General features: G+C 41.7%; 2 protein-coding genes across 6 annotated transcripts in view; one reads left to right on the forward strand and one right to left on the reverse strand.

The window, feature by feature from the left end:
• Nucleotides 1-5,284, reverse strand: part of pla2g6 (phospholipase A2, group VI (cytosolic, calcium-independent)) — a 22,945-nt gene extending 17,661 nt beyond the window's left edge. Inside the window, exons 1-3 of one of the 5 annotated variants that reach the window (XM_034679000.1) lie at nt 4,656-5,284; nt 4,400-4,579; nt 1,210-1,516 (exon numbers count right to left, since the gene is read on the reverse strand). The gene's annotated coding sequence lies outside the window, so the exon portion shown is untranslated. Of the gene's footprint in view, nt 1-613; nt 686-1,209; nt 1,517-4,399; nt 4,580-4,655 lie in introns of those variants that run through there. The other 4 variants (XM_034678999.1, XM_034678997.1, XM_034679001.1 and 1 more) reach the window with 4 other exon arrangements.
• On the forward strand, nt 4,411-23,724 carry cbx6a (chromobox homolog 6a). Its single transcript, XM_034679003.1, has 5 exons — nt 4,411-4,803; nt 8,983-9,026; nt 9,203-9,268; nt 10,696-10,762; nt 14,468-23,724. Exons 1-5 carry the CDS (start codon nt 4,735-4,737, stop codon nt 15,764-15,766), a joined length of 1,545 nt encoding a protein of 514 aa, XP_034534894.1. The 5' UTR covers nt 4,411-4,734; the 3' UTR covers nt 15,767-23,724.

Consider the following 23,724-nt stretch of genomic DNA (forward strand, 5'->3'; position numbering starts at 1 on the left):
AAAGCATGTGAATAATAAATAAATAAATAAATAAATACAAAGTGAGAATGCATGTCTTCTTGGGGCTTCCATAGATCTCACACATTTACACCTAGAATATTACACACACTCACACAAATACAATATAATTGTGTAATATAATAATATAATAATAATTAATAAATTATAATAATTAATAACAGTGATACTACCAATAATAACAATGTCAATAATTAATATACATAGACTAATAATAAACAAAAATTTTACATTCATATTATAACAGTAATTATAATGCTATTTATAATAATATAATACAAAAATATAATAGCCCTTTTGTACTTATTTATTTTTTAAATATTAATCAATTTATTTTAATGTATTTTCACTATTACTTATTTATTATTTAATCATTTTTTTCTATTTTAAATTATTATCAATTATTATTATTGTTTGTTTTTTTCATTTAGTCACTTATTGTGTTTTCTTATATAAATAAACATAATTTTCTTTAATTGTTTACATTGATCTTCTGTATATAATGTTTAAAAACTCAAATAAACAGATATTTGAAAATCATAATAACAATAATAATAATAATAATAATAGTAAATCTTCTGAGCTAACATTATACCTGTAAGATCAGATCATAAGGCAGCAGGTGTAGAAATGTTTAGCTCTGCCTCCTGTTTGGCTTCTCTGTTATATCGCCTGTAGGATTACTTACAGCATTAATGAATTATTTATTACAACTCTGAGACAGGATGTTAGCCTTACAGAATAGCAACAAGTAAACTAATACCTCATAATACTCATTATGATAGTTTGTGCTCAGATCACTGGAGAAACAAAGCAAACAGAAAGTGTTCCTGCTGTGTAACATTGTAGCAGATTATATAACAGCTCTTACATCAGGGCTGCTACATTAGTAAACAACTCAGGTTAGATATATGTCATAACTTTACACTTCCTCCTACACTCCAGCCTTCCTAGTCCTCGGATGAATTTGTCTTGTCCTCTTAAAAAAGATAAACAAGTGTCTCCATTCATTCTGCTCACGAGTTCACATGATACCAATGCTACAAGCCTGAAGCAGAGCACGCTGTAAACACAAATACGTGTATGTTATCATTAATATATAAAGACTGTATCTGTGCTACTGTTAGCTCATTCTAGCATGTATCTAATCGCATTAACTCGTAAAGCAGCAGTCAGTCTGTGCATGCTTACCTGCTAGCTCCTCTGCGTGGTCTGACTCCTGACAGCTACATCAACAAGCACTGCGCTGCAACCGAACGTGCTGAGCATGTTTAGTGACGTAAGCTTCCTCCAATCAGAGTCCAGGAAAGAGATGGTTGCTAGGTGAAAGGGGTGGGGCTTAACATATAAAGGGTACGAAGGCGTTTATTTTTTGGTCACTGGAAAGTCCCAACAGCAAAGATGTGACCTGTGATCATCCAAAGAGGCAGGGGCGTCGCCAGGAATTCTGGGCCCCCTGACAGAGATATCTCAGTGGGCCCCATCACCACAGCCAACCCTGCAAAATATAACATTGCTGCTATAATACTGGTTTATTTGAATTATACAAAAATATATGCTTAAAACTATCCTGGTTAACTGACTCAAATCTAAGCTACATATCAATATTATTTATTTTACAATTTCTTCAAATGTAACTGCACAATATTGACCGTCAGACTGTCCACCTCTTTAAACAAGATTATTTAAAGCCAAGTGACTTGTTGAATAACAACAAGGGGGCATTATTTGGTATAATCTAACTTCATGAAGTAAAATAAAACTCTAAAAACCTACAGTTTACTTTCAATCAGATTCAGACACACTTGATGCTATGAAAATATGACAATGACAAGCGTTTTTATGCATAGACAGCTGTTTAAATAACACTAATACATTATTATTCTAACTACAACTCATGGTCATATTATATACCCATATTATTTTTATTTATTGCTTAATCTGTCATTACCAACCATAATCACACCATGTCAACCTGTCACTACTGAAATTTTTTAATACTGCCAGTAATTACTTCTATTTAATTTAAATTCCATTGTAACATTGAATATATCGAAATTGTATTCTAGCTTTATTTATCTATTTTTATTTTTACTTTATTTATTTATTTATTTATTCATTTTATTTATTTTATTTCTACTTATTGAAACTTCTTTCTTGATTGTACTTATGTCTGGGTTGCTGTAACAACGGAATTTCCCCCCCGGGGTATCAATAAAGTAATATCTTATCTTATCTTAATAGCCCATTGTCTATGCGTTCTTAACTAATTAATTGCTCATCCACATTGATTGATCAAGGCTCATGGTGTGACTGCCCAATGAGTTCTAATATTTTATGTGAATATAATACAGGTTCTGGTTCAGGTTCAGGTTACTTTATTTGTACCCGTACCGTAGGTAAACTTGTTTTGCAGCCAGTGAGATGTTGGGTCATTACAGAATTACAAGACAGAACAAACTACTTAATGTGCTAAACATACTAAAATATCCTAAGACTAATGTAACAATAAAAATGATAAAATCAATAGGCATTATAAAATGATAAAAGTGCTAAAGGTTCCATTTAAAAGGCATATCAGAAAACAATAAAAACTATAAAATCATATGAATAAATAAGAAGATCTGGACTTAAGTCTTAAAATTGGAGTTTGAGTCTAGATGAGAAAGGAAATGCTCTGGCTTGTTCAGCTCAGTAATAGCAGCAGGAACAAAGCTTTTTTGTACCGCTTTGTCCTGCACCTTGGGACTAAAAACCGTCATCCAGAGTGAAGAGGTGAGTCATTATTTAAAATAGAGAGCGCTATCCACTGTATCTGTTTACTGTACAGGGATGCTGCATATGCCTGTGGCTCACCAATCAACTTGCTTACCATTTAAAAATCTGGTTCATTAAATTCCTTTCCTTTAGAGATATTTGGCCAAACCATGACACAAGAGACAAGGATAGAACAGATTACATTACAGATTTTACACACTGCTGCACAGTTTGCCTCAAAGTTCAGTTTCATGTCAATGACTGTCCCAAGGTATTTATAAGTTTGCATAGACTCGATAGGCTGACCCTTGATATGAGTCACTTCAGTCATGTGATAATTCCTTCCAAAATCAATGAGCATATCTTTGGTTTTAGAAACATTGAGCCGAAGGTAAGACTCATCACACCACTGAACAAACTGATCAATGACCGGACCGTGGCTGGTTTCATTATCATAGAGCAGACTAACAATGACAGAAAATACACCAGTAACATAATATATTAATATAATAAGTAAGCCAATAGAGGCGCGTTAGAATGGTTCACTTTCCTTCAATAATTAATCATTTTAAAGGAAGCGGGCCTGGATAAGAATAAAATAAGAAAATTACTTTTAAATATTGAACACTATTGCCATCATTCAATTATTTTTCATTCTATGTTTAAATATTTTAATTATAATGTTGATATTTTTGTTTCTTTCATATGTTTTGATATTAATGTTATATTGTGATTTCTGAACAGTCGTGTCAATAAAGCTCCATGAATTGGCTTCAGAACCGTACAACGGGAAGAGGCGGAGCAACGCTATCCATTTTTATTTACAGTCTATGTGCCACACGCATGTGTTCCGCCTGAAACATCGGTGCGATACCGAAGCTTTTTTTATTGTATAATATTTGTTGTTTGTTTGTTGATGTGGAGGGGGGGGTCCAGGTCATAGACTGTATAAAATATGGACGTAGTATCTGTGACGTCACCCATCTGTTCCTGAGAGCTGTTTTGAAGCAAATCGACGGCAGCAGCCATATTGGAAATGCGGAACTCAACTAGGCAGAGTGTGACGTAGTGTGAGCCTCTTAGCCAATGGCTGTGTGTTCCCGACCGGGAGTCACGTCAGTCATGTCCTTATTTGGGCAAAACTCGTAATCTTAATATCTTCTTAACCGTCACGTTAGAAAAAAATTCACCCCCCGTACAGTGTGTGCCATTAGAGAGATTAGCTTTGTAGGGCCAAGCCGTTTTTTGAACCAGGCTGTAAACATGTTTATTAATGCTGCAAAGATCGTCTTTTTCCTATTCATATCTATGTGGTTTCTGATGTTTCTGCAGCCAGCCTCAAGCGGATTTTTCGATGTATTGCAGTTTATATCACTTCCGCATGGGCTTCATCATGGCTTTTTTTCTGCTCTTTTTTAGAACACATTGTGTATTGATTGCCACCTTGACATAAAAATAAAATAAAGATCATTTTAACCAGTAGAACAAAAAGTGTATCTAAATCTGACTACCAACCCCAGCTTTAATGTGAAGTCAATAAAGCAATAACATTAAAAACATAATAAAATAAGACATCATATTTATAACAGCTTTATAATTGCATTGAATAAGCAGACAATAAAACCTTTAAAGTGTGTGTCTCATAGTGAACTGTCATGGCGCCGCCCGTCAACAAACAGAGGATGAGAGCTTAAAGTGGCGCGCGGTTCTTTGCATCCCTCGTGAGAGTCTTCATCGTTGCCAGGACAACCGAAGGGGGCTGACCCCGGCCACGTGACAACTAACTACTCCGCCGCTGCTCTATCTGTGTGTGTGTGTGAGAGAGAGAGTGTGAGTGTGTGTATATGTGTGTATATGTGTGTGTCGGCTGTCTTTCTCACAGTGTGGCTGTGGTCGGCCCGAGCACACAGCAGCAGCAGAGCCGTCTGGGAGGAAAACACCGACAGGTAGCTGATAAAGATGGAGCTCTCTGCGGTGGGAGATCGAGTGTTCGCCGCTGAAGCCATCCTGAAGCGCCGCGTCCGTAAGGTGAGCTCCACCCGCGTGTTTTCACTCCCCACAGATGTTTACCGCGGTCAGCTCAGCTCAGCTCAGCACGGCACGGCACAGATCCAGCCCATAGGCTCAAGGCTGCCTTCTATGCACTCCTCTGTAGGCCTTGCTGGCTAACGGATGCCCTTACTTTGAAGCCACAGCTAGCCAAAAAGCTACCTAGCATGGCTCTCAGTCAGGGCTCGTGCGTTTGAGGCTTCAAGCAGGGTAATAAAAACAGCAACACAAAGAAGGGGCGAGCTGCAGGAACAAGGCAGACCAGCCGATGGGAAGAGGGCTGTGCTGTGAAATGGAGGGTCCCGTTTCCTCTGCCAGCTAATGGTAGCCAAAGCTATACGACCACAGTCTGCATTTTACAGCCTGTGGAGGATTCTCTAACACCCACATTACAAGCTGCTGCAGACTCCTGACTCTGGATTGTTAAACACAAGTAGCTTCTGGTAATGTTAACCCTCCTGTTTGTTTCTCTGGAACAGCAATAATGTTCATGGGTCAATTTGACCCAGGGCTTATTCAATTGTCCAAAAGTGTCAGAACCCCCAAAAATACCAATACACATTTTTTTTAAAATCTCATTTTAAACTCCATTACTAACCATTCAAATCAAGATTAAGTCCATTGGTGTTCTTTAATTCTCACAGATCATGGTTCAATGAGGATAACTCACTCATTTTTTTAATTCAAATTTATGTTAAAACTTTTTTTAATGTACATTGGAAAGCCCTAAATATACATACAATAGTTTACATGACATAGATTTTTGTTTATTTTATTTTTCTACTTTCAACCCACATCTGATGCCATTTTAAAACTTCCACTGGAGGCAAAAGCTAGCCAAATATAAAATAACCGGCTAGAAAAACAGATACCTGGAAACCATTCTTGTATGGTGTGGGTATGTATGGGTATAGGATTCCAAGTGAAAGTACAAAACCTGCAAGATAGAACTGTTTGCAGATTGAGTTAAAATGAATAGTGCTGATACAGAGCTGGATTTGAAGCACGTTGCAGATTTTGTTCATTGTGGATTACAAACTACAAACCGAGATAACGTTTGTTGTGATTTGGCGCTATACAAATAAAGATTGATTGATGGATTGATTATTAGAAACACAATTCCATTAGAGGTAGGATGCTGAGTAAAATGTTGGTAAAACAGATTTTGATAGTTTTCAAATAATTTTAACCCCCCCTATAGTGTTGTAACTCGAGACTGGTCTTGGGCTCAAGACCACTTATTTAACCCTCCTGTTATGTTCGTTTCTCTGGAACAGCAATAATGTTCCTGGGTCAGTTTGACCCGGGGAATATTCAATTATCCAAAAGTGTCAGAACATCAAAAAATACCAATACACTTTTTTTTTTCTAATCTAATTTTTCACTCCATTACTAACCATTTAAATCAAGATTTGGTTCATTGTTGTTCTTTAATTCTCACAGATCATAGTTCAATGAGGATAACTCACTTGTTTTTCATTAAAATTAATGTTAAAACTTTTTTAATGTACATTGGAAAGCTCTTAATATAAATACAATAGTTTTACATGACATAGATTTTTGTTTATTTTATTTTACATTTTGAATTCATTTGTTTTATGCAGTGATGTTGATAAATTAACACCTCTTCTGTCACATGCTGCCCAGATCTTTATGCTGCATTTAGCTGGTTTGGAAGGCATATATTGTCTAAAATAGGCTTTTCAAAAGGGTCAATTTGACCCGCAACATAACAGGAGGGTTAAAGAAAGCTGCTAGCCACAGTTAATAAAAGTTTCATGGTTCATATTGGATCATTCCACCATTGGTTGCTTACTGGAAAATACTTGTTATTTGATATAAATCATAGGGTAGCATCTTAATTGGCTGGTTTTCACCTCTGAATTGCATACTACAACTTCATAGCTGCACCTTCCTCTTGTGAGATAAGATAAGATATTACTTTATTGATACCCAGGGGGGAAATTCAGTTGTTGCAGCAACACAGACAGAAGTACAATCAAGAAAAAGTTATAGATAAATAAAGATAGAATCATAGACTATAAAAAATATGGACGTAGTATCCGTGACGTCACCCATCTGTTCCTGAGAGCTGTTTTGAAGCAAATCGACGGCAGCAGCCATATTGGTAATGCGGAACTCAACTAGGCAGAGTGTGACGTAGTGTGAGTCTCTTAGCCAATGGCTGTGTGTTCCCGACCGGGAGTCACGTCAGTCATGTCCTTATTTGGGCAAAACTCATAATCTTAATATCTTCTTAACCGTCATGTTAGAAAAAAATTCACCCCCCGTACAGTGTGTGCCATTAGAGAGATTAGCGTTGTAGGGCCAAGCCGTTTTTTGAACCAGGCTGTAAACATGTTTATTAATGCTGCAAAGATCGTCTTTTTCCCATTCATATCTATGTGGTTTCTGGTGTTTCTGCAGCCAGCCTCAAGCGGATTTTCGATGTATTGCAGTTTATATCACTTCCGCATTGGCTTCATCGTTTGAGACCGGAGTTTGCCGCTTGGATAGAATACAATTTAGATATATACAATGTTACAGATTGAATTTAGATACATACAAATGTTACAAATGGATAAAATCGTGGTAATTACAGGCAGTATTAAAAATGTTTCAGTAGTGACAGGTTGACATGGTGTGATTATGGTTCGGTAATGACAGATTAAGCAATATAATAAATAAACATGGGTATATAATATGACCGTAAGTTGTAGTAAACAATAATAATGTAATATAACATAATATAGATATAGATACAATCCAAGCACTTTCTCAAAAGCAGACAGGTTGAAGATTGGCACCTCACACATGTATGACTCATCTTTTCTGAAACTGATGATTAACCCTCAATTTTACTAACATCTTTTATCCATGGGGTCAATTTGACCCCAAATATTTAAACCTCCATAAAATGATAGACTGTATAAAATTTGGACGTAGTATCCGTGGTGTCACCCATCTGTTTCTGAAGCGCTGTTTTGAGGCCAGTCGTCAGCGGCAGCCATATTGCTGCTGTCGAGCGATTGTGCCGTAAAGAGGCGGGCTTTGAGCCTCCTAGCCAACAGCTACAGTGTTCCCGCTTGTCAATCAAGTCAGCTGTGCCTTTCATTGGAAGACTCGTAATCTCGTAATCAGTGTGTGCCGATCGAGAAATGAGCTATCCAGACTACACTCGTCTTTCGTACCAGGCTGTAAACATGTTTATTTCTGCTGTAAAGATCAGCTTCTTTGAATTGGTGTGTATGTGGTTTCCGGTACTCCCGGAGCCAGCCTCAAGCAGATCCTCGATGAACCGCAGTTTTTAGCACTTCCTCATTGGACTCATATTTTTAGACCGGAGGTTGCCGCTTGCACAGGACACATCATTGAATGTCTTTAGAGACACAGTGGCTGGAAGTATTATATCTCAATCTAAAGGTTGGCGGTTCAATCCCAGCTCCTGCAGTCACATGCAGAAGTGTCCTTGGTTATAGTGACCTCAATATCATCCAAAAGAACCAAAACAAATGTGTGTAAAATGTTGATATTTCTTATGTTATATACAGCTAAAACTGCCTGGGGTCAAATTGACCCCAAGGAACACTGATGCGTACATTTTTTTTACAGGAAATTGGAACATAACATTTAGATTTTACGCTTTCCCAGTTGTCCCCATTAAATTAGGAAAAGCCGTGAAGTATGAAGCCAAAAGCCATTAATTTAGAGACGTTAAACATTGAATGGGGTCCAATTGACCCCAAGGATAATAGGAGGGTTAAGATTAATTCCTTACATGTATGATTTTTGCAAGAGTGTGCAATTCATGCAGCCACACGTCAAGATCAAAAGAATCAAGCTCCTCTGGTGAACCGAGGGTCTTAAACTATCAGAACAGTGTGTTCTTGGAAGCTTAATCAAATTCAAGCATGACACTTGCCAGACAACGGAAGCAGTTATGAAGGAAGCAGGACTAAGACAACCTTAAATTAATGAAAATGATTAGTTGCAATAGAAGAAAGCTGGATTTTGTCAGACATGATAAATCTATTTAATGTTGATGTAGAAAAGACTGAGATGGCACTGCTGTATGTAGCTTTTAAATGAAGACATGTAAAAATGTTTTGCCCATGTTGCACCATTTTTGTTAATCTACTATCCCTCTTCTGCTCGCAGGCACGACTTGAATACTTGGTAAAGTGGAAAGGATGGGCAATGAAGTAAGTGCTTCTCTTGAGTCTGTCTTTCCTGTAAAGCAGTGGATTAGCATATGTTATGCTGATTTTTAAGTTTAAGCTGTAAATGAAATATGTGGATTAAATCCTCCTTCATGAATAATTGGAGGATGAAGCGTTTCTGTTTGTTGTGATTTTAATGTCTCTCTATCGTTGTCTAGGCACAGCACTTGGGAGCCCGAGGAGAACATTCTGGATGACAGGCTGATTATGGGCTTTGAGCAAAAGTAAGTAAAGGCGTTTTTCAACCGGAGGAACTTTACCCCGGAACTACGTGCGTTTCGACCGATGGACACAGGGTCTAAATTTAGTTCAGGGGTAGTTAATCTCCCCCATAAAAAGCCCCTGCTAGGGGGGTAGTACTTTTCAAAGGTCCCGGGACTTTCGGGGTGCAGGGCCTGCAATCTTGAACGTTCGGCCCGCCGTCCACAATAACATCACACACATCTGTGATTCCCTTGATTTAGCAGCCTGTAACAGTAGTCTTCTCTCAGCCCACCGCAAATGCGTCTCTCCCGGTGTTACAGTTTTAAAAGTGACCCTGTGAACTGGAGACCTTCAGCTGAATGTGTCAGTGTTTGTGGAGTTTACACAGCTGTTGAAACACAGAGGGAGTTCCTGGGAATGCAAACTAGTTTAGTTTTTTATTAAGATTTCAAAATATCCTCATCAGATATTTAATGATCGTCTAAAGACGTTTATGAGGGACGCATCTGGCTGAGAGTCTCCAGTTAACTGTCGCTGTTTAAACCAAAACACCGGTCGATCTCTGCCACGGCCTTTTGAGTTAAAAAGGATTTTAAAGCCGTTTTGAAACTTCTTAATGATGCCTGCCTGTCCGTCTGCTTCTATGGTGTTGTCTGTGATATATGGCATTCGTCTTTGTTTTGCTGCCCTCTACTGGTCTGGTGGTGTAGTGCAATTACTTTTTTTCTTCCTCCATATGTCACTGGCCTGATTTGCACAATCTACCCGGGACTTCAGTCCACGGTCAAAACGCAGACAACAATGGGGGCACAGGAACCTTTTAGTTCAGGGTAAAGTAGTTCAGGGGGCTAAAAGACCCAGGAACTCTTGGTAGAAATGCACCTTAAAGCGAGTACATCATAAAAAATCATGCACATTACAAATTAAATTGCAGTTTTCTTCAAGGATGTCATTGAATTCCTTTTAGCTCTCCAGGTCTTTTAAATCTCACTCTTACATGTTGTAGCACACATCCATCTCACTCTGGGTGCTTGATGCTGCTTTAAACCTTTTGAGTGTCTTTCCATTTCCCCTCTTCTTCTTCTTTTTCGTCTCTTCCTGGTTTTAAAAATGGCCATGTGAGCTGAAGTCTTTTCATGTCTGCTGCCACACCACTTGAAAGCCTCGCGCTGCTCACAGAGTGAGTGTTTACAGTAAATTAAAAAGGACAGGAAACTAAAATGGACACCGTGAAACAGACAAAACTGAAACAACATCAAAAGGAAACTACAACGGACACGTGCGGATCTGTCTGTTCTGATGTGGCTTCAAACACTCCCTGGGCCTGGCTGCTCTACTTTCATTCTCACTCAGCTTTCATCGCTGCCTCATTGTTGTTGTTTTTTATTTAGACTCTCTGTACTTTTGTTGTTCCTGTTGTTTAAATTGTGATTTGCTTTTTTTGCAGGGAACGGGACAGGGAACTGCACGGGCCGAAGAAACGGGGACCAAAACCCAAAAACTTTGTCATGAAGGTACAGAGACTTTGGTGTTTGTTTTAATAGTTATGCAGAAAGATGAGCCGATCAATCTGTAGCTGTATTTATTGGACACTGCTACATATCAGCTGAGATTGCAAAGTCTGTGAAGTACAGATTAAAGAAAAAAAATCTTCTTGTGGGCATGTATTGTAAAATGTATTCCCTCGTTAGTTATAATGAATATAGAAAATACCAAAACTGTATTAGTTGTAACTACGGCTGTCAACGAATATTCTAAATTCGAATATATATTCAAATATAAAAAAAAACGGAGATTCGATTGTGAAAATTGATATTCGATTGTGGAAAAATCAGCGGCTGCTTTGCGAGTGGGTGCACTGCATGACTGGTCAGGGACAGGTCACAGGAGTCACACATGCACAGCGTGAAGCAGACGGCAGAGAGAAATCCTTCCGTCCCCGGGTCCTCAGTGTGCTCTGAACGCGTCTTTTCCTCCGCTGGGAATATAATGAATAAAAAGAGATCGGCACTGGCCTCTTCACATGTGGACTGTCTTGTGTTTTTGGCAAATAACCTGTCAGGCCTAAGACCCTGCATTGACAGTGGACTAAAAGAGCCCAACAATCAGTGACACTGTGATAAAATGCAGTTTTTCCTCTTTTTTTTTTCATACAAGCACCAAGAATGTAAGTGGACTACTTTTCCATTTTTAACTTTAACTTCAATTAATGTTAATAATATTTGCTTCAATCACTGAATGAAGCCTGCCTATATTAGGGACAAGATTTGGGACCTTTAATTGCTCGCACAAGTCTTGTTCAGCACCATAGACTGTTCAGCACTCACTCAGCGCATTGAGCACAGAGAGGGGAGGGGGGCGAGCGAGCGAGAGGTCTACGGTCTTAAAAGTGTTACGATATAGACCATTAGCTCATTTACTTGTTCTGTAATGTGTAGGTATGTTTTAGCCATGTTATATTTTAGATAAAAATACATATACAAGTAGTTATGTCTCCTTGTATTACCTTGTATTACCCACCTGTGATTGACATAATGCGCAAATATAGATATTCGAATAGTTCGAACCTCTGGGTTCTTTTAGAGCGAATGTTCCAACGTCATTTTGGAGCAATTTTGACAGCCCTAGTTGTAACCAGCGTCCTCCTGATATTCTTAAATTGGTGCTATTTTCATGCAGTGTTAGCATGCATTAAACCTCTGTAAGGAACTCACTTAATGTAAATCAAATGTAACATCAGCTCTGTGATAAATCCTTTTGCACCAACATTTGCAGTCTTACAAATCAGCCTTGAGCCATAGCTGAGTTATATCCTCTTTGGCTCCATGGATGCGAGCTGTGGAAAGTTCCAAATACACAATATCATTACACGTAAGCAACCATTGTTTACGAGTGAGCAGTAAGGGGTGTTTCCATCTAGTGGCAACTATCTTCTTAGCAGCTGCCAAGCCAGCTAAAAACACACGCTTCTGAGCTCCAAGAAGCTTCAGCTGATGCAAATCATTTAAAATCAAGGCGGAAGGAGACAATGGGACAGTCACATGTAACAACCGGGACAAATTTACCTTAACCATTTTCCAAAAAGTGGCCACACCAGGGCATTCCCATATCATGTGGTAAAAAGTACCAGTTACACCTAATGAACATACAGTGCAATTTGGGTCGGGCTTCAGTTTCATGCTGAAGCATCTACGAGGGGTCATATAAGTCCTGTGTATGAAGTTAAAGTGTATTGATTGATGGTTGGGATTCCTGGAAGACTGTTTTACCATCTTCCAAACATTGCTCCAGTCAAAGTCAGGGCTGAGGTCAGGGACATCCATCCGCCAAAGACTATCAATTGACAATCGGTGATATGTTGCCTTTAAAATGTAACTGTAGAACTTTGAGATTATTCCCTTTGTTACCATGAAACTCACACAGAACTTTAAGCAGTGGATGTCTGCAAAGAGGGGCCTGCCAGGGGACGCCATAGGTTTTCATTACTGTACACAGCTATAGATAAAAATAGAATGTAGAGCGCTGCAAGTTAAACTGTACAGACTTCCTCAAAGGAGACTAAACCTCTGTCTCCCAAACACATCACCAAGACAATGTATTCCTTTGTCATACCAGTGACTGCAGTAGCTAGACTTAATCGGGTGCTTACCAATTAAAAGACCATGATTGTTAAAAATAGGTGACTGTGGGTTCCAGTTGTTTGCCTTTCAAACTGTAACTGCAGAAGATATTATGGGGCTATATTATTAGCTCGCATTGTTTGCATCCATTTGAAAACTCACTGCCAATCAGACAGTCATTCCAAGTGATCACCTTTACTTTACGTTGGAACATTTCTATTCTGATGGGGATGGTCTCTCCACTCCTTAGAGCACTGAGTCATTTATTAAGTATGGAAACAGGAGTTTCAGGCTAAAGCCCTCCCAGTCACCAAATCTTGACCCAGTTCAGTGCTCCAGAAAAGTTTTAAGACATCAGTAGTAAGGTGCATTGAGGCTGTTCTGGTGGAACTTAGTGGCCCAACATCTAACAAAGCCACTCCATATTATCTGTCCTGAATGTGTCTCCTCGTCTGTCGCTGGAAGGCCAGTGAACAGGAGGCAGAGAGAGTGTTTGAAGATGAAGGTTTCTCTGTTTGTCATGATAAATAATAGTACTTTATTTATATAGCACTTTTCAATACAGGTAACAAAGTGCTTCACAGTGGGGAATGAAAACAAGAAGTGCAAAGCAAAATGAAATAAAAACTTAAAAACATACAAACTTTTAAAACAGACCCTTAGAATCAGAGGTGAAATTAAATAAAATGTCACAATAAAAGCTTTCCTGTAAAAATGTGTCTTGAGTAATGACATAAAAAAGGGACTGACTCTGCAGGTCTGATCTCCTCTGGCAGGCTGTTCCAGAGTGTCGGAGCTCTGACTGAAAAAGCCCTGTCCCCTTTAGTTTTCAGTCAGGTCCTTGGAACAGATAAAGATCGATCAATCTCAACAAAAACTGTAGCTTATGCTGAAAGAGTTTCAGAGTTAATTTACAAAAACAACCGCAGCGACAACAGGAAAATGTATGTATCACGGAAGAGTGTATAATAATAATATAATCATAATAATCTTAATTTATATAGCAATTTTTAAAATATGGTTAAAAAGTGCTTTACAGAGGCGCTGGTGGCCTAGCAGTCTAAGCGTCCTACGTATAGAGGCTATAGTCCTCGTCGCAGAGGTCGCCGGTTCGACGCCCAGCCGGTCGACCATTTACTGCATGTCTTCCCCCGCTCTCTGCTCCCCACATTTCCTGTCTCTCTTCAGCTGTCCTGTCCAATGAAGGTGAAAAAGGCCCAAAAAATATAACTTTAAAAAGTGCTTCACAAATAATAAAGAAACTAAAAGACAAATGTAAGGAAGACAAACAAAAATGAAAAAAAAAACATTGAAAGAATAAAAACAACAAAAGATAAAAGTTAAAAAAAATAAAAAAATATAAAATTATAGAACAAAATATTAAAATCCTGCCAGTGTTACTGCCTGAAAAATAATAAAAACCTCTTGATTAAAACACACTCAGGTGACATCTCCTGTAAAAGCACATCGATAGTAATGTGTTTTTAAAAATGTGAGATTTAAAAGAGGATATAAAACACAAAGGTATCATGTTACACGTATTTTCATAAAACACACATAAGTATTCTTAATGTTTTTGTGATTCTTTACCATCTACAGCAAGCCCGCGCTCAGAAAGTAGGAACCAGTGGCAGAGCCTCAAACGTCCGTCAGACCAAGCCCGGCTCTTCTGCGTCAACCTCCAGCCGAGCAACTCCTTCCTCCTCCTCCTCCTCCACCTCTGCATCCGCCTCGCCTCACCCTTCAGCATCCTCATCCTCCGCTCCCCCTGCCCCCTTACCCACTCCTAAACTCAATTCCCTTGCAGCCACCCACAAGCTGAAGAAAGACATTCACCGCTGCCATCGGATGTCCAGGCGCCCTCTGCCCCGCACGGACCCCATGGCGAACTCCTTCTCCAACCCCGGTGGCTTCCCCTCCCGCCCCCACGTCTCTCCCTTCTCCGAAACCGTCCGCATCCTCAACCGCAGAGTCAAACCCCGGGAGGTCAAAAGGGGTCGGATTATCCTCAACTTGAAGGTGATCGATAAGGCCGGCCGGGGCGGTGGAGCTGCAGGCAGCAGGAGTAATCAAGCAGGGCGCCAAAACATCCCTTCACGCAACCGCATCATCGGGAAGAAGGGCGAAGCACCTTATAGACCTTTCCAGCCTCCTATGAAGATGCTCGGGTTCCCCATGTACGGGAAGCCATTTGGGTTGCAGTGTGGGGGTCCCATGTCCTTTCCCACCCGCCCAGGCTCCGGCTCCAGCACGGGGGCCAGGGACACCCGCTCCTCTCCCTCCCAGTACCAGACCCCTCCCTCTCCCTCCAGCTCCAGCGGCTCTGAAGGAAAATCTCCCCGCAAGGCCTCCGCTGCAAAATCTCAGGCGTCTGCAAGAGCTTCTCCTTCCACTGAAGCTCAGAAGTCCAGTACACCTTACACAGAGACTAAGACGGGCCAGAGCACCAAGCCACCTGCTCCCGCCCAATCCTCAGATGCTAACCCCGCAGCATCAGGGTCTCCGTTCCTCCCCTCCTCACCCTCTTCCTCCTTGGGAGATGAAGAAGAGGAGGGTGTCGTGGATCATTCAGATGGAGGCAGAAGGAATCCTCGCCAACTCAAGGCGAAGCACCATCCGCCCGCCGCCCCTTCTTCTGCTACCCCTGCAGACCAGAGCTCCACCCCAACCGAACCCAAGAGGGTTCCCGCTGAGGGAGACCCTGACTGGCACCCTGAAATGGCCCCGAGCTGCAAGGACGTGGTGGTCACCGACGTCACCACCAACCTCGTGACCGTCACCATAAAGGAGTTCCCTTCTCCTGCCTCTTGCCCGGCCTCGCCCTCCGCTAGCCCCGAGGAAGCCTCCTCCCCGGCCCCCAACGCCACCTCCGATGACTCCTCTCCCCCCAAGCCATAGGAGATCAGATGTCGAGGAGTCGATCGCCATTGATGATGAAGAGATATTTGACCTTGCCCCCCCCTCGCACCTTTCTCTGAGAAGGTGTGTGCATATTTGTCAAATGAGATGTAACTTAAAGCCGCCCAGCCATTGAATAATACGGAAGAGCATATTTTTTTTAAGAATTGTGTAAATTTGAAAAAGGGGGCAGCTAATACGCCCTTTATGTCACTTAAATTGCCATATGTTGTCCACTTGCACAGCACTGACTCCTTTAAAGCAGCCCTGAGTAGATGCAGTGTTTGCTTTCTTTCACCTGCTTCAGACACGCTGAGTTTGGCGCAGCAAGTCCCCAAAAAGTAGAACAGCCCCCTCTCGTGTGTCGGCTGATCGCGCTCTGTGCACGTGAAAGAAACAAACCCTGCGTCAGATTCAGACCCTGCGGTGAAGGCTGTTCTCGACAGCCTTCTGGTGTTTTGCCAATTTCCTGCCCTCTTGTCTCTTTGGAGGTCCAGCTTGTTAACGATAAATGAGGTGATGTGTTTTTGCACTTAACACAGTTGGACTCTCATATATTGCATCAATACAGCGAGGTAAATGCAATGCACTTGACTGCATCAAAAAAAAAAAACGACCTATGTTATGTAGTTCATCAATTTTTCAAGGCCTTTTTCCTCTTGCTCTCTTGAACGCACATGCATATACATACGGTATGAGTAAGTATTTATATGCACGCACAACCTTACAAGCTGCAAAAGAATATAACGACAGTAGTTTAAGTTATTGCTGTTCTTACCGTCTTTCTCTGCTTGCCTTGTTTTCTCACAAAACCCACCGCCGCTGTCTCTGACTCTGTGACGTCCTCTAAGACTCTAAACTGTCCCGCGGTGAGTTGTGAGATTTTCTGTCCATGCCAGATAACATCTCAACTTGTCAAGGTCTGGATCAGGGGTGTCAAACTCAAGTCAGTTCAGGGGCCACATAGAGCCCGAGTTGATCTGAATTGGGCCGGACCAGTAAAATCACAACATAATAACCCGATAAATAACGACGGCTCCAAATTGTTCCCTTTGTTTTAGAGCAAAAAAGTACATTCTAAAAATGTTCACATTTAATGAGCTATCTTTTTACAAAAACAGCTATTGTATTTTTCGCCATGATGAGTCTCTCATATCCCTTTTCGACCGAGGCGGTTTCAGGGACGGTTCAGAGCTAGCGCTCAATCTAGAACCATTTTTTCGTGTTTCAACTGTGCGTGAACCAGCTACTGGCCGGGAAAACCAGTTCCAGAGCGGCTCCAACTCTTTGCTGGCCAAGAACTGGAACTGCGCACGTCAGGGACGAGGGGCAGGGTTGCCGTGGTCAAAAACACAAACCAAACGTGTTTCCGCCCATTGTCCTACAGCAAAACATTTTTAAAAACTAATTGATTCCAAAGCGCAAAGCAGTGGTCGCACAACGAGACAAGCTGCCGCTGTCCGCCATCGTTGTTGTTGTGAGGGAAAGTTTGCGCTAGCGCTGCTGGGAAAAGCGCTCACGTAAATCTGATGTCATGACGTGTCTCTTCCACTTGCTTGAGCGGGTGCAAAAACAACGGGTGCTGCTCTGGTTTGCGAGTTCATCCAGCTCTGAACCAGCGCGAGCACCAACCCGAAAATACAACCCGGTCGAAAAGAGGTACTAGTGCAGCCGAGTATGATATTCTTTAAGGACTGAAAACTGCTGCGAACACAGGTTTCCCAGTCACCATACACAGTAGTGCTAGTGTTAGCAGTGTAGGAGCTCACTTATGACGCACCCACATGTATGGCACATGCATGATATGAGGCCCCTTGCGAAAATAGTGGATCCGCCGCTTAAACTTTCATGTTGATTGGATCTTGAAGTGCTCTAAAAAGTCTTATGAAATTCAACCAGATTATGCAAACTGCCAATATTCTATTTCCTCACTATGAGAAAAAAAAGTCCTGGGGCGCCATTCAGGTGCACTCCGTCAGCCGTTTGATTGTATGCGCCCCCTAGAAGACAAATTTGAAATAGCAGTTACAAATTGTGCAAAGCGCCTAGCAGCGTAATAACGCCGACGAAGTAAAAAGGCTGCCGCTCATTAATGACAATGTATACGTTCTGACATTAGATGCACTTGCATTGGTGATTAAAAAACATGTGTTATTAGAAACTCTGCAGTCTCTCTTTGTAAGAACATGATGAGCTGTGGAGAGTGTCAGAGGAGTGAAACAAGCAGGAACACAGCCTCAGCTCTTTACAAGAAGTTACACTTATTAACTGCGCTTTCAAAAACGTCACAGTTGAGCTTCATTTAATTCAACAACAGCAGCTTTATCGTTGAACACCACCAGATTCCTAAATGTTACAAATTTTTCACTTTGCGAAGTCATCCCGCGCGCCGTATGTTTGACACCCCTGGTCTAGAAGGTCCATCATATGAACACAGTTCAGGCTGAAACAAACAAATGCAGCTAAAAATAGAAGTTTGTTTGAACCCTTGAGCGGCTTGGCACGGGTTTGAAGGTTGTTCTCTTAAAAATCAAGCGTGGCTGGGGAGTTTGTCTGTTTACCTTCCTCGTGTAAACTTCTTCACACCCTGTTGTGTTCCTTTTTGAGTTTCAGATCGAGCTAATTATTTTCTTAAGTTTTAAGAGAAGCAGTTTTTGTAGCACAGGTCAGTCTTCAGCTATCCATAGGGCCCGAGACTGTGACACGAAATTGAGGACAGCGTTGTCACAAACTGTGTTAAGCATAGTGACACTTTACTCTACCAGTTCGTTTAAGGTATGTCATACACAGAAGTGAAGTTGGAGTTTTGAGGAAAGTCATTTTTTTGCAGCTACAGAAGATTGTTGAAGAAGACGTGTTTGCCTCATTACAGCGTGACCTCCAGCAGGCACTGGGTCGGTTTGTAGCCTACTATGAAGTGTTCGGTATATGGGTCAGTGACTCAAAGTCTGAGGTCGTGGTTCTCTGCAGGTTACGGCCTCAAGCCGAGGAGGTCAAGTATCTAGGGAGTTCAGGAGTGGGGGTAAAACGGATCATGAGATAAACAGACGGGCGGGTGCAGACGAGGAGGGAGCTGATCCAGAAGGCAAAATTGTACAAGTTTCAGCAGTCAATGTTTCCGCCCTCATTCATGGTCGCAGGCTTTGACTAGTAAGGAGAAAATGGGATCACAGATACAAGCGACAAATTGAGTTTCCTCTCAGCCCTCTGGGTCTGGGGGGGAAGAACTCTAAAAGGAGTCTCGAGTGAAGCCGCTGCTCCTTTTGCATTGAAAGGGGGGCCAGCTGAGGTAACTTGTGCATTTAATGGACATTATCTTTGAAAGTGTCTCGGGCATGTCCCACTGAGAGGAGACCTTGAGACGACCCGAAGCCGCTCCAGGGATTGTAAATCTTATTTGGCTTGGAAAGACCGGGGGATTTTCCGGGAGGAGCTGGAAATCATTGCATGGGAGCGGACATGAGGGCTGATGATAAGCAGAAGAAAACTAAGGAAAGAAGACCTTTTCCTCAAAGTCTCATTCTTGTCCCCACTTCAGCTGCTCTCTGAGCTTCACATCATGAGTGGTAGTGAATTCTAATGAAGCCTCTATCTGAAGGAAAGGTGTGACTGCTTTCAGTAGCTCTGCAGATGATTTTGTAGCAGTTGGTGAGTGACAGCAGACATTCTTCCGCCTCTGCTCTCAGCTTTTGTGAAAGTGTTTATCCTGCTGGAAAACAAACTCTGCAGATATAACACCTTATTGTGAGGCCTGCCTAAATGTACGATAGTCCACCATTCAAGCTGCTGCCAGTTGTCTCCTCCTCCCCTTTAGTGATAACATACAGATCTGCCTTTTTCTGATGGTCAGCCAATGTCTGTAGCAGTGCTGCTCGCAGCATGACACTGTGTCCTGTTTCTTTGATCTTTGTTGCAAGTTCCCATCGAGCCAACTCACTGCAACAAAATAGAGAGGTGTTTTTTAAAAGTTGAGGCTAATTCAGTTCCACTTTAACCCTCTTTGCATCAAGTTTTAGCCAGGCCATGAAGTCACAAAGAGAGAACCGTCCCTGTCCACCCAAGTCTTACGGACAAATTCCACCAGATCTGTGTCCGATCCACCTGCGATCCATCACAGCACCGGATCTGATAGGTTTCGATTCTAGTCAATGTGTTAACTTCCACTGGATCCACTCCATTGCGTTCGGGCTGCGTCTCTGATCCGGCAGGTCGGAACGCAACGGATCAGATACGCAAGACTACGCATGACGCATCAATCTAAACAGAGCAGATGGAGCGGGACAGGAAGTCAGGCACCAAAACAAAATTAAAACATCTGGTTTATTTTCAGAATAAAACACTCTGTGTTATCACCAGATCATATTTCACTTAACTACAACAACAAACCGTCATGATGAGCGGAGCCAGGCCTGGAGTCAACAGGTCAGAGGTTTTCAGAGGACCAGAAAGACAACATGGATGAGGAGAGGAGGAGGAGAATCCCTGATTCAGTGATTACCACGGAAAAACCTAGGTCACATGTCTCCGGCTGTCCGGCGGTCCTGCTCTGTGCTGCGTTCCCAAAACGCAACCATTGGGTGTTGACGGACGAGAGAGCATGGAGCCGGACTGCAGCAGATTGGAGACGGACTGGACACAGCTCTGGTGGAAGTCCCGTGTCAGTATGTGAGGCGATGTCCTGCTTTGACCTCGCTGTTTCAAGTCACTCTTCAGCACATGCAATTCACTCCCGATTAGACCTTAGGATTCCTCTTTAAAGCCATTTCTGTATATGAATGCAGATTCTGTGGCCTTGGTTGTTTTTGATCTCTAAAAAGCAGCCCTGGAACAAGAACCCAACAGCTATCCAATGATAATGAAGCTCTTTAGTCACCTCAGATGACAGATGAGAGCATAAACTGATTGTTGAAGTAGGCTCTGAACTCCTTTCTTGCCTCTTGAGTTGCTCTGAAAAGTAAAAATCAAAGGAGAACAGAAGAGGAAGTCTTGGCCTGGATTTCTTTCCTCAGTGAGCCGGTGTCTGATTGCAACACCAGAAGCCTCGAGTAAATTGCCCTCAAGACGTGGAGAGCCAGCGGGTTGGAAGTCGGAAACTAAACTGTAATAAAAATCCTCTCTTGCTGCTGGTTTCAGTCTCAGACTGCCTCCAGACAGATTATATATTATCTGTTCCTGGTTGATATATCTCCTGTTTACTTCTCCAGACACGTTATAAGGTTACCATCAATAAGAAGTGTCTTTTGTTACAGTGTTGTTTCCTGCTTTGCTGCTTTTACGTCTCACCTTGGCAAAAGAAACCTTTAAGTTTGTGCTTCTGACTGGACAGTGAAGGATGTTGGCACCGTTTTTTTCCTCTGTTTAAAAGTATAAGAGTCTTTCAGAGTCATCGTGTTGCAGTCAGAAAGCGTGTTGAGCAATCTGATGGTTAGATTAAACTCAGTCTCATGAAGTGCGGACGTGTTCTGGACTCTGAACAGCTGCTGAGCGTCTTCACTGTCGGATGTTTATAATCGCCTAAAAGCTTCAAAGTGTTCGAATATTTCAGCCTTCATGTGCGTCTGAAGGACTTCGAAGAAACGTAGCCCTTTATACACAAACTCTAAACCTTACCCTGGTGCTGCCCGCTCCGTGTACACCTCTCCACTCTTTGGTTCTCTCTCCCATATGCACCTGTGTGTTACAGTATTTAAGAATCTTCCGCATGTGTTGCCTTATAGCTGCTCCACTCCGCTCTGCTCCACCCCGGCTGCACTCAAGGCGACCTTGACCTCGTCTTGCTCAGCTTCAACAAGAAATCAAACCTTCCTCACTTGCCGTGACTGCAATGGTTAAAGAAGAAACACGACGTTGTTGATACTAACAGTAGTATCCTGGTTGGGCTTGTGATGTCCCATTTTCCACAGCTGTCTCTGTCATTCTTCTCACAGATGAGGGAGATGTCGCCTCCTCTCCTCTCCTCTCCTGTCCTGTCCTGTCCTGTCCTGTACTGGATGGTTCTTCTAGTTGTTGTCAATACTGTTTCAATACTCTCATAGGTTACTCATGGAAAGATTTATTCCAAAGTGACGCATCCATTAAAGGAAAGAAAGTGACCATTCAAATGTAAAGTCCTGGGCCGATATGCACGTCCAGCCATTACACAAACGCGACCATTTGTCTTATAGCCCTTTTCCACCGGCCTGTCTTGGTCCTACTCTACTTGGTTTATGTTGCGTTTCCACGGGCGCGGTACCTCGTGTCAGATACCAGTTTTCGGTACCTGCTCTGCTCTGGTTCCAAGCGAGCTGAGCCGATACTAAAAGGTGACGTTGACAGACTGCCGGCCACTGATTGGTCAGAGAATGTTGTCACCAAAGAGTCGTGAGCGCGACGCCCAACACAACGCAGTTTCAAGCAGCTGTGTTATGACGACCCCGCCCACCGTGAGTCAGTACTCGGGCTGGTGGAAAAGGTAGCCAAACCGAGTCGAGTCGAGTAGGGCTGCAACTGTGTAGTGGAAAAGGGCCATTAACGTACGATCATGGAACGGCCCATTTGGCCACAGCGTTAGCCGCATGCACGACTGCAAATAATTGGCCAATTAATGAATTGCACCATGAAAGCAAGGCTGGTGCAAAACGTCATATGTCCGGGGAACCTCCTGGAAAACCCCTGTCCAACAAATTTGAATTGTGCATGCCTACTATGCATAAACAACAATAAACATGGCGAGCGGTGACCGATGTGACTGAGAGAAGATCAAGAAAAAACGATTTTCAGAACATAGAATGAACAAACAGCTGTTGTCAGCAAGTCAATCGTCAAAGATCACAAATAAGGAGAAAGGGAAAGTTTGGCTTAAGATCTTAAACCGCCTAACAGGTGAGGTAATCCTGCTGTTAGCACCTGTAACTGTGGGGTCTACCGCCATTGAATGTAATGCTTTGTTGGGGCGTTAACCTGGCTCATGCATACCGCTAATCAACTTTCTTTTCACCATTTGACATAGTGTGGTCTAGACCTCCTATGTTTGTAAAAGCGTCCTGAGATAACGTTTGTTGTGATTTGGTGCTAAACAAATAAAGATTGATTGATTGATTGATTGATTGATTGATTGATTGATTGATTAGTACAAAGGGCCCCTTTTCATTGCTAATGACTGGACGTGCATACGGGCCCCGAACAAGACCGGATTCTTTATATTTTCTAAATCCTCCTGAATGGATGAAAAGTGTTGGAATAGGTTTTTCCATCTCCTGTATCTTTAATATTTAAGTGGTGGATAGCAGTGACTCTTGCAGTTGGTAGATGTGTGAGGTATTAGGCTGTTAGGCAGCGTGTCCAACAGTTGATAGCAATGTTTTTCTCTTTGGTTCTCATATGGGGTAGCACAACTCAACTTAGTGGCCTATCTTTCAACCAAATAGGGCTCTTGATTTTATTATTTGACTTTTTAAAACCTTATTTTTTTTGGATTGTTTGACATTTGATATGTAATATAATTTGAAGTGCTGGATTTATTTGGCACTAAGGAAAAAACAGAAGGATCCTCATTTCAGTGTTTTGAAAAAGATGCTTCATGAATTGAGAATTGTGCTTTTTAAGGCTTCTGTTCCTTTGTACTGTACTTTAATACTTTTTTTTTAAATATGCATAATGATGTTGATATGATGCTGTCATTTGAACGCCATTTTTAAGAAGTCCATAATGGGTTTGATTAAAAGGCAAACTGATTTTAATGTGTCAAGACTGCAGTTAGCTCTGCTTTCATGCTAATATGAATTATGTACATTGTATTGATGGTCATGACGAGGAGTCGGAGGATAATAATGATGATGTTGTAATGTATCTGAACTTCTGAAGCATGTTTTGCAAACCCTTATTGTACAGATTATGTATTCAGTGTCATGTTACCTGTTACTGTTGTTGCTTTCTGTGTGTTTCTTGTACAAGGCTTTTAATTAAAAGCTCCAAAAGCA

The sequence above is a fragment of the Notolabrus celidotus genome, unplaced genomic scaffold (genome assembly GCF_009762535.1).
Source record: "Notolabrus celidotus isolate fNotCel1 unplaced genomic scaffold, fNotCel1.pri scaffold_287_arrow_ctg1, whole genome shotgun sequence".
Lineage (NCBI taxonomy): Eukaryota > Metazoa > Chordata > Actinopteri > Labriformes > Labridae > Notolabrus > Notolabrus celidotus.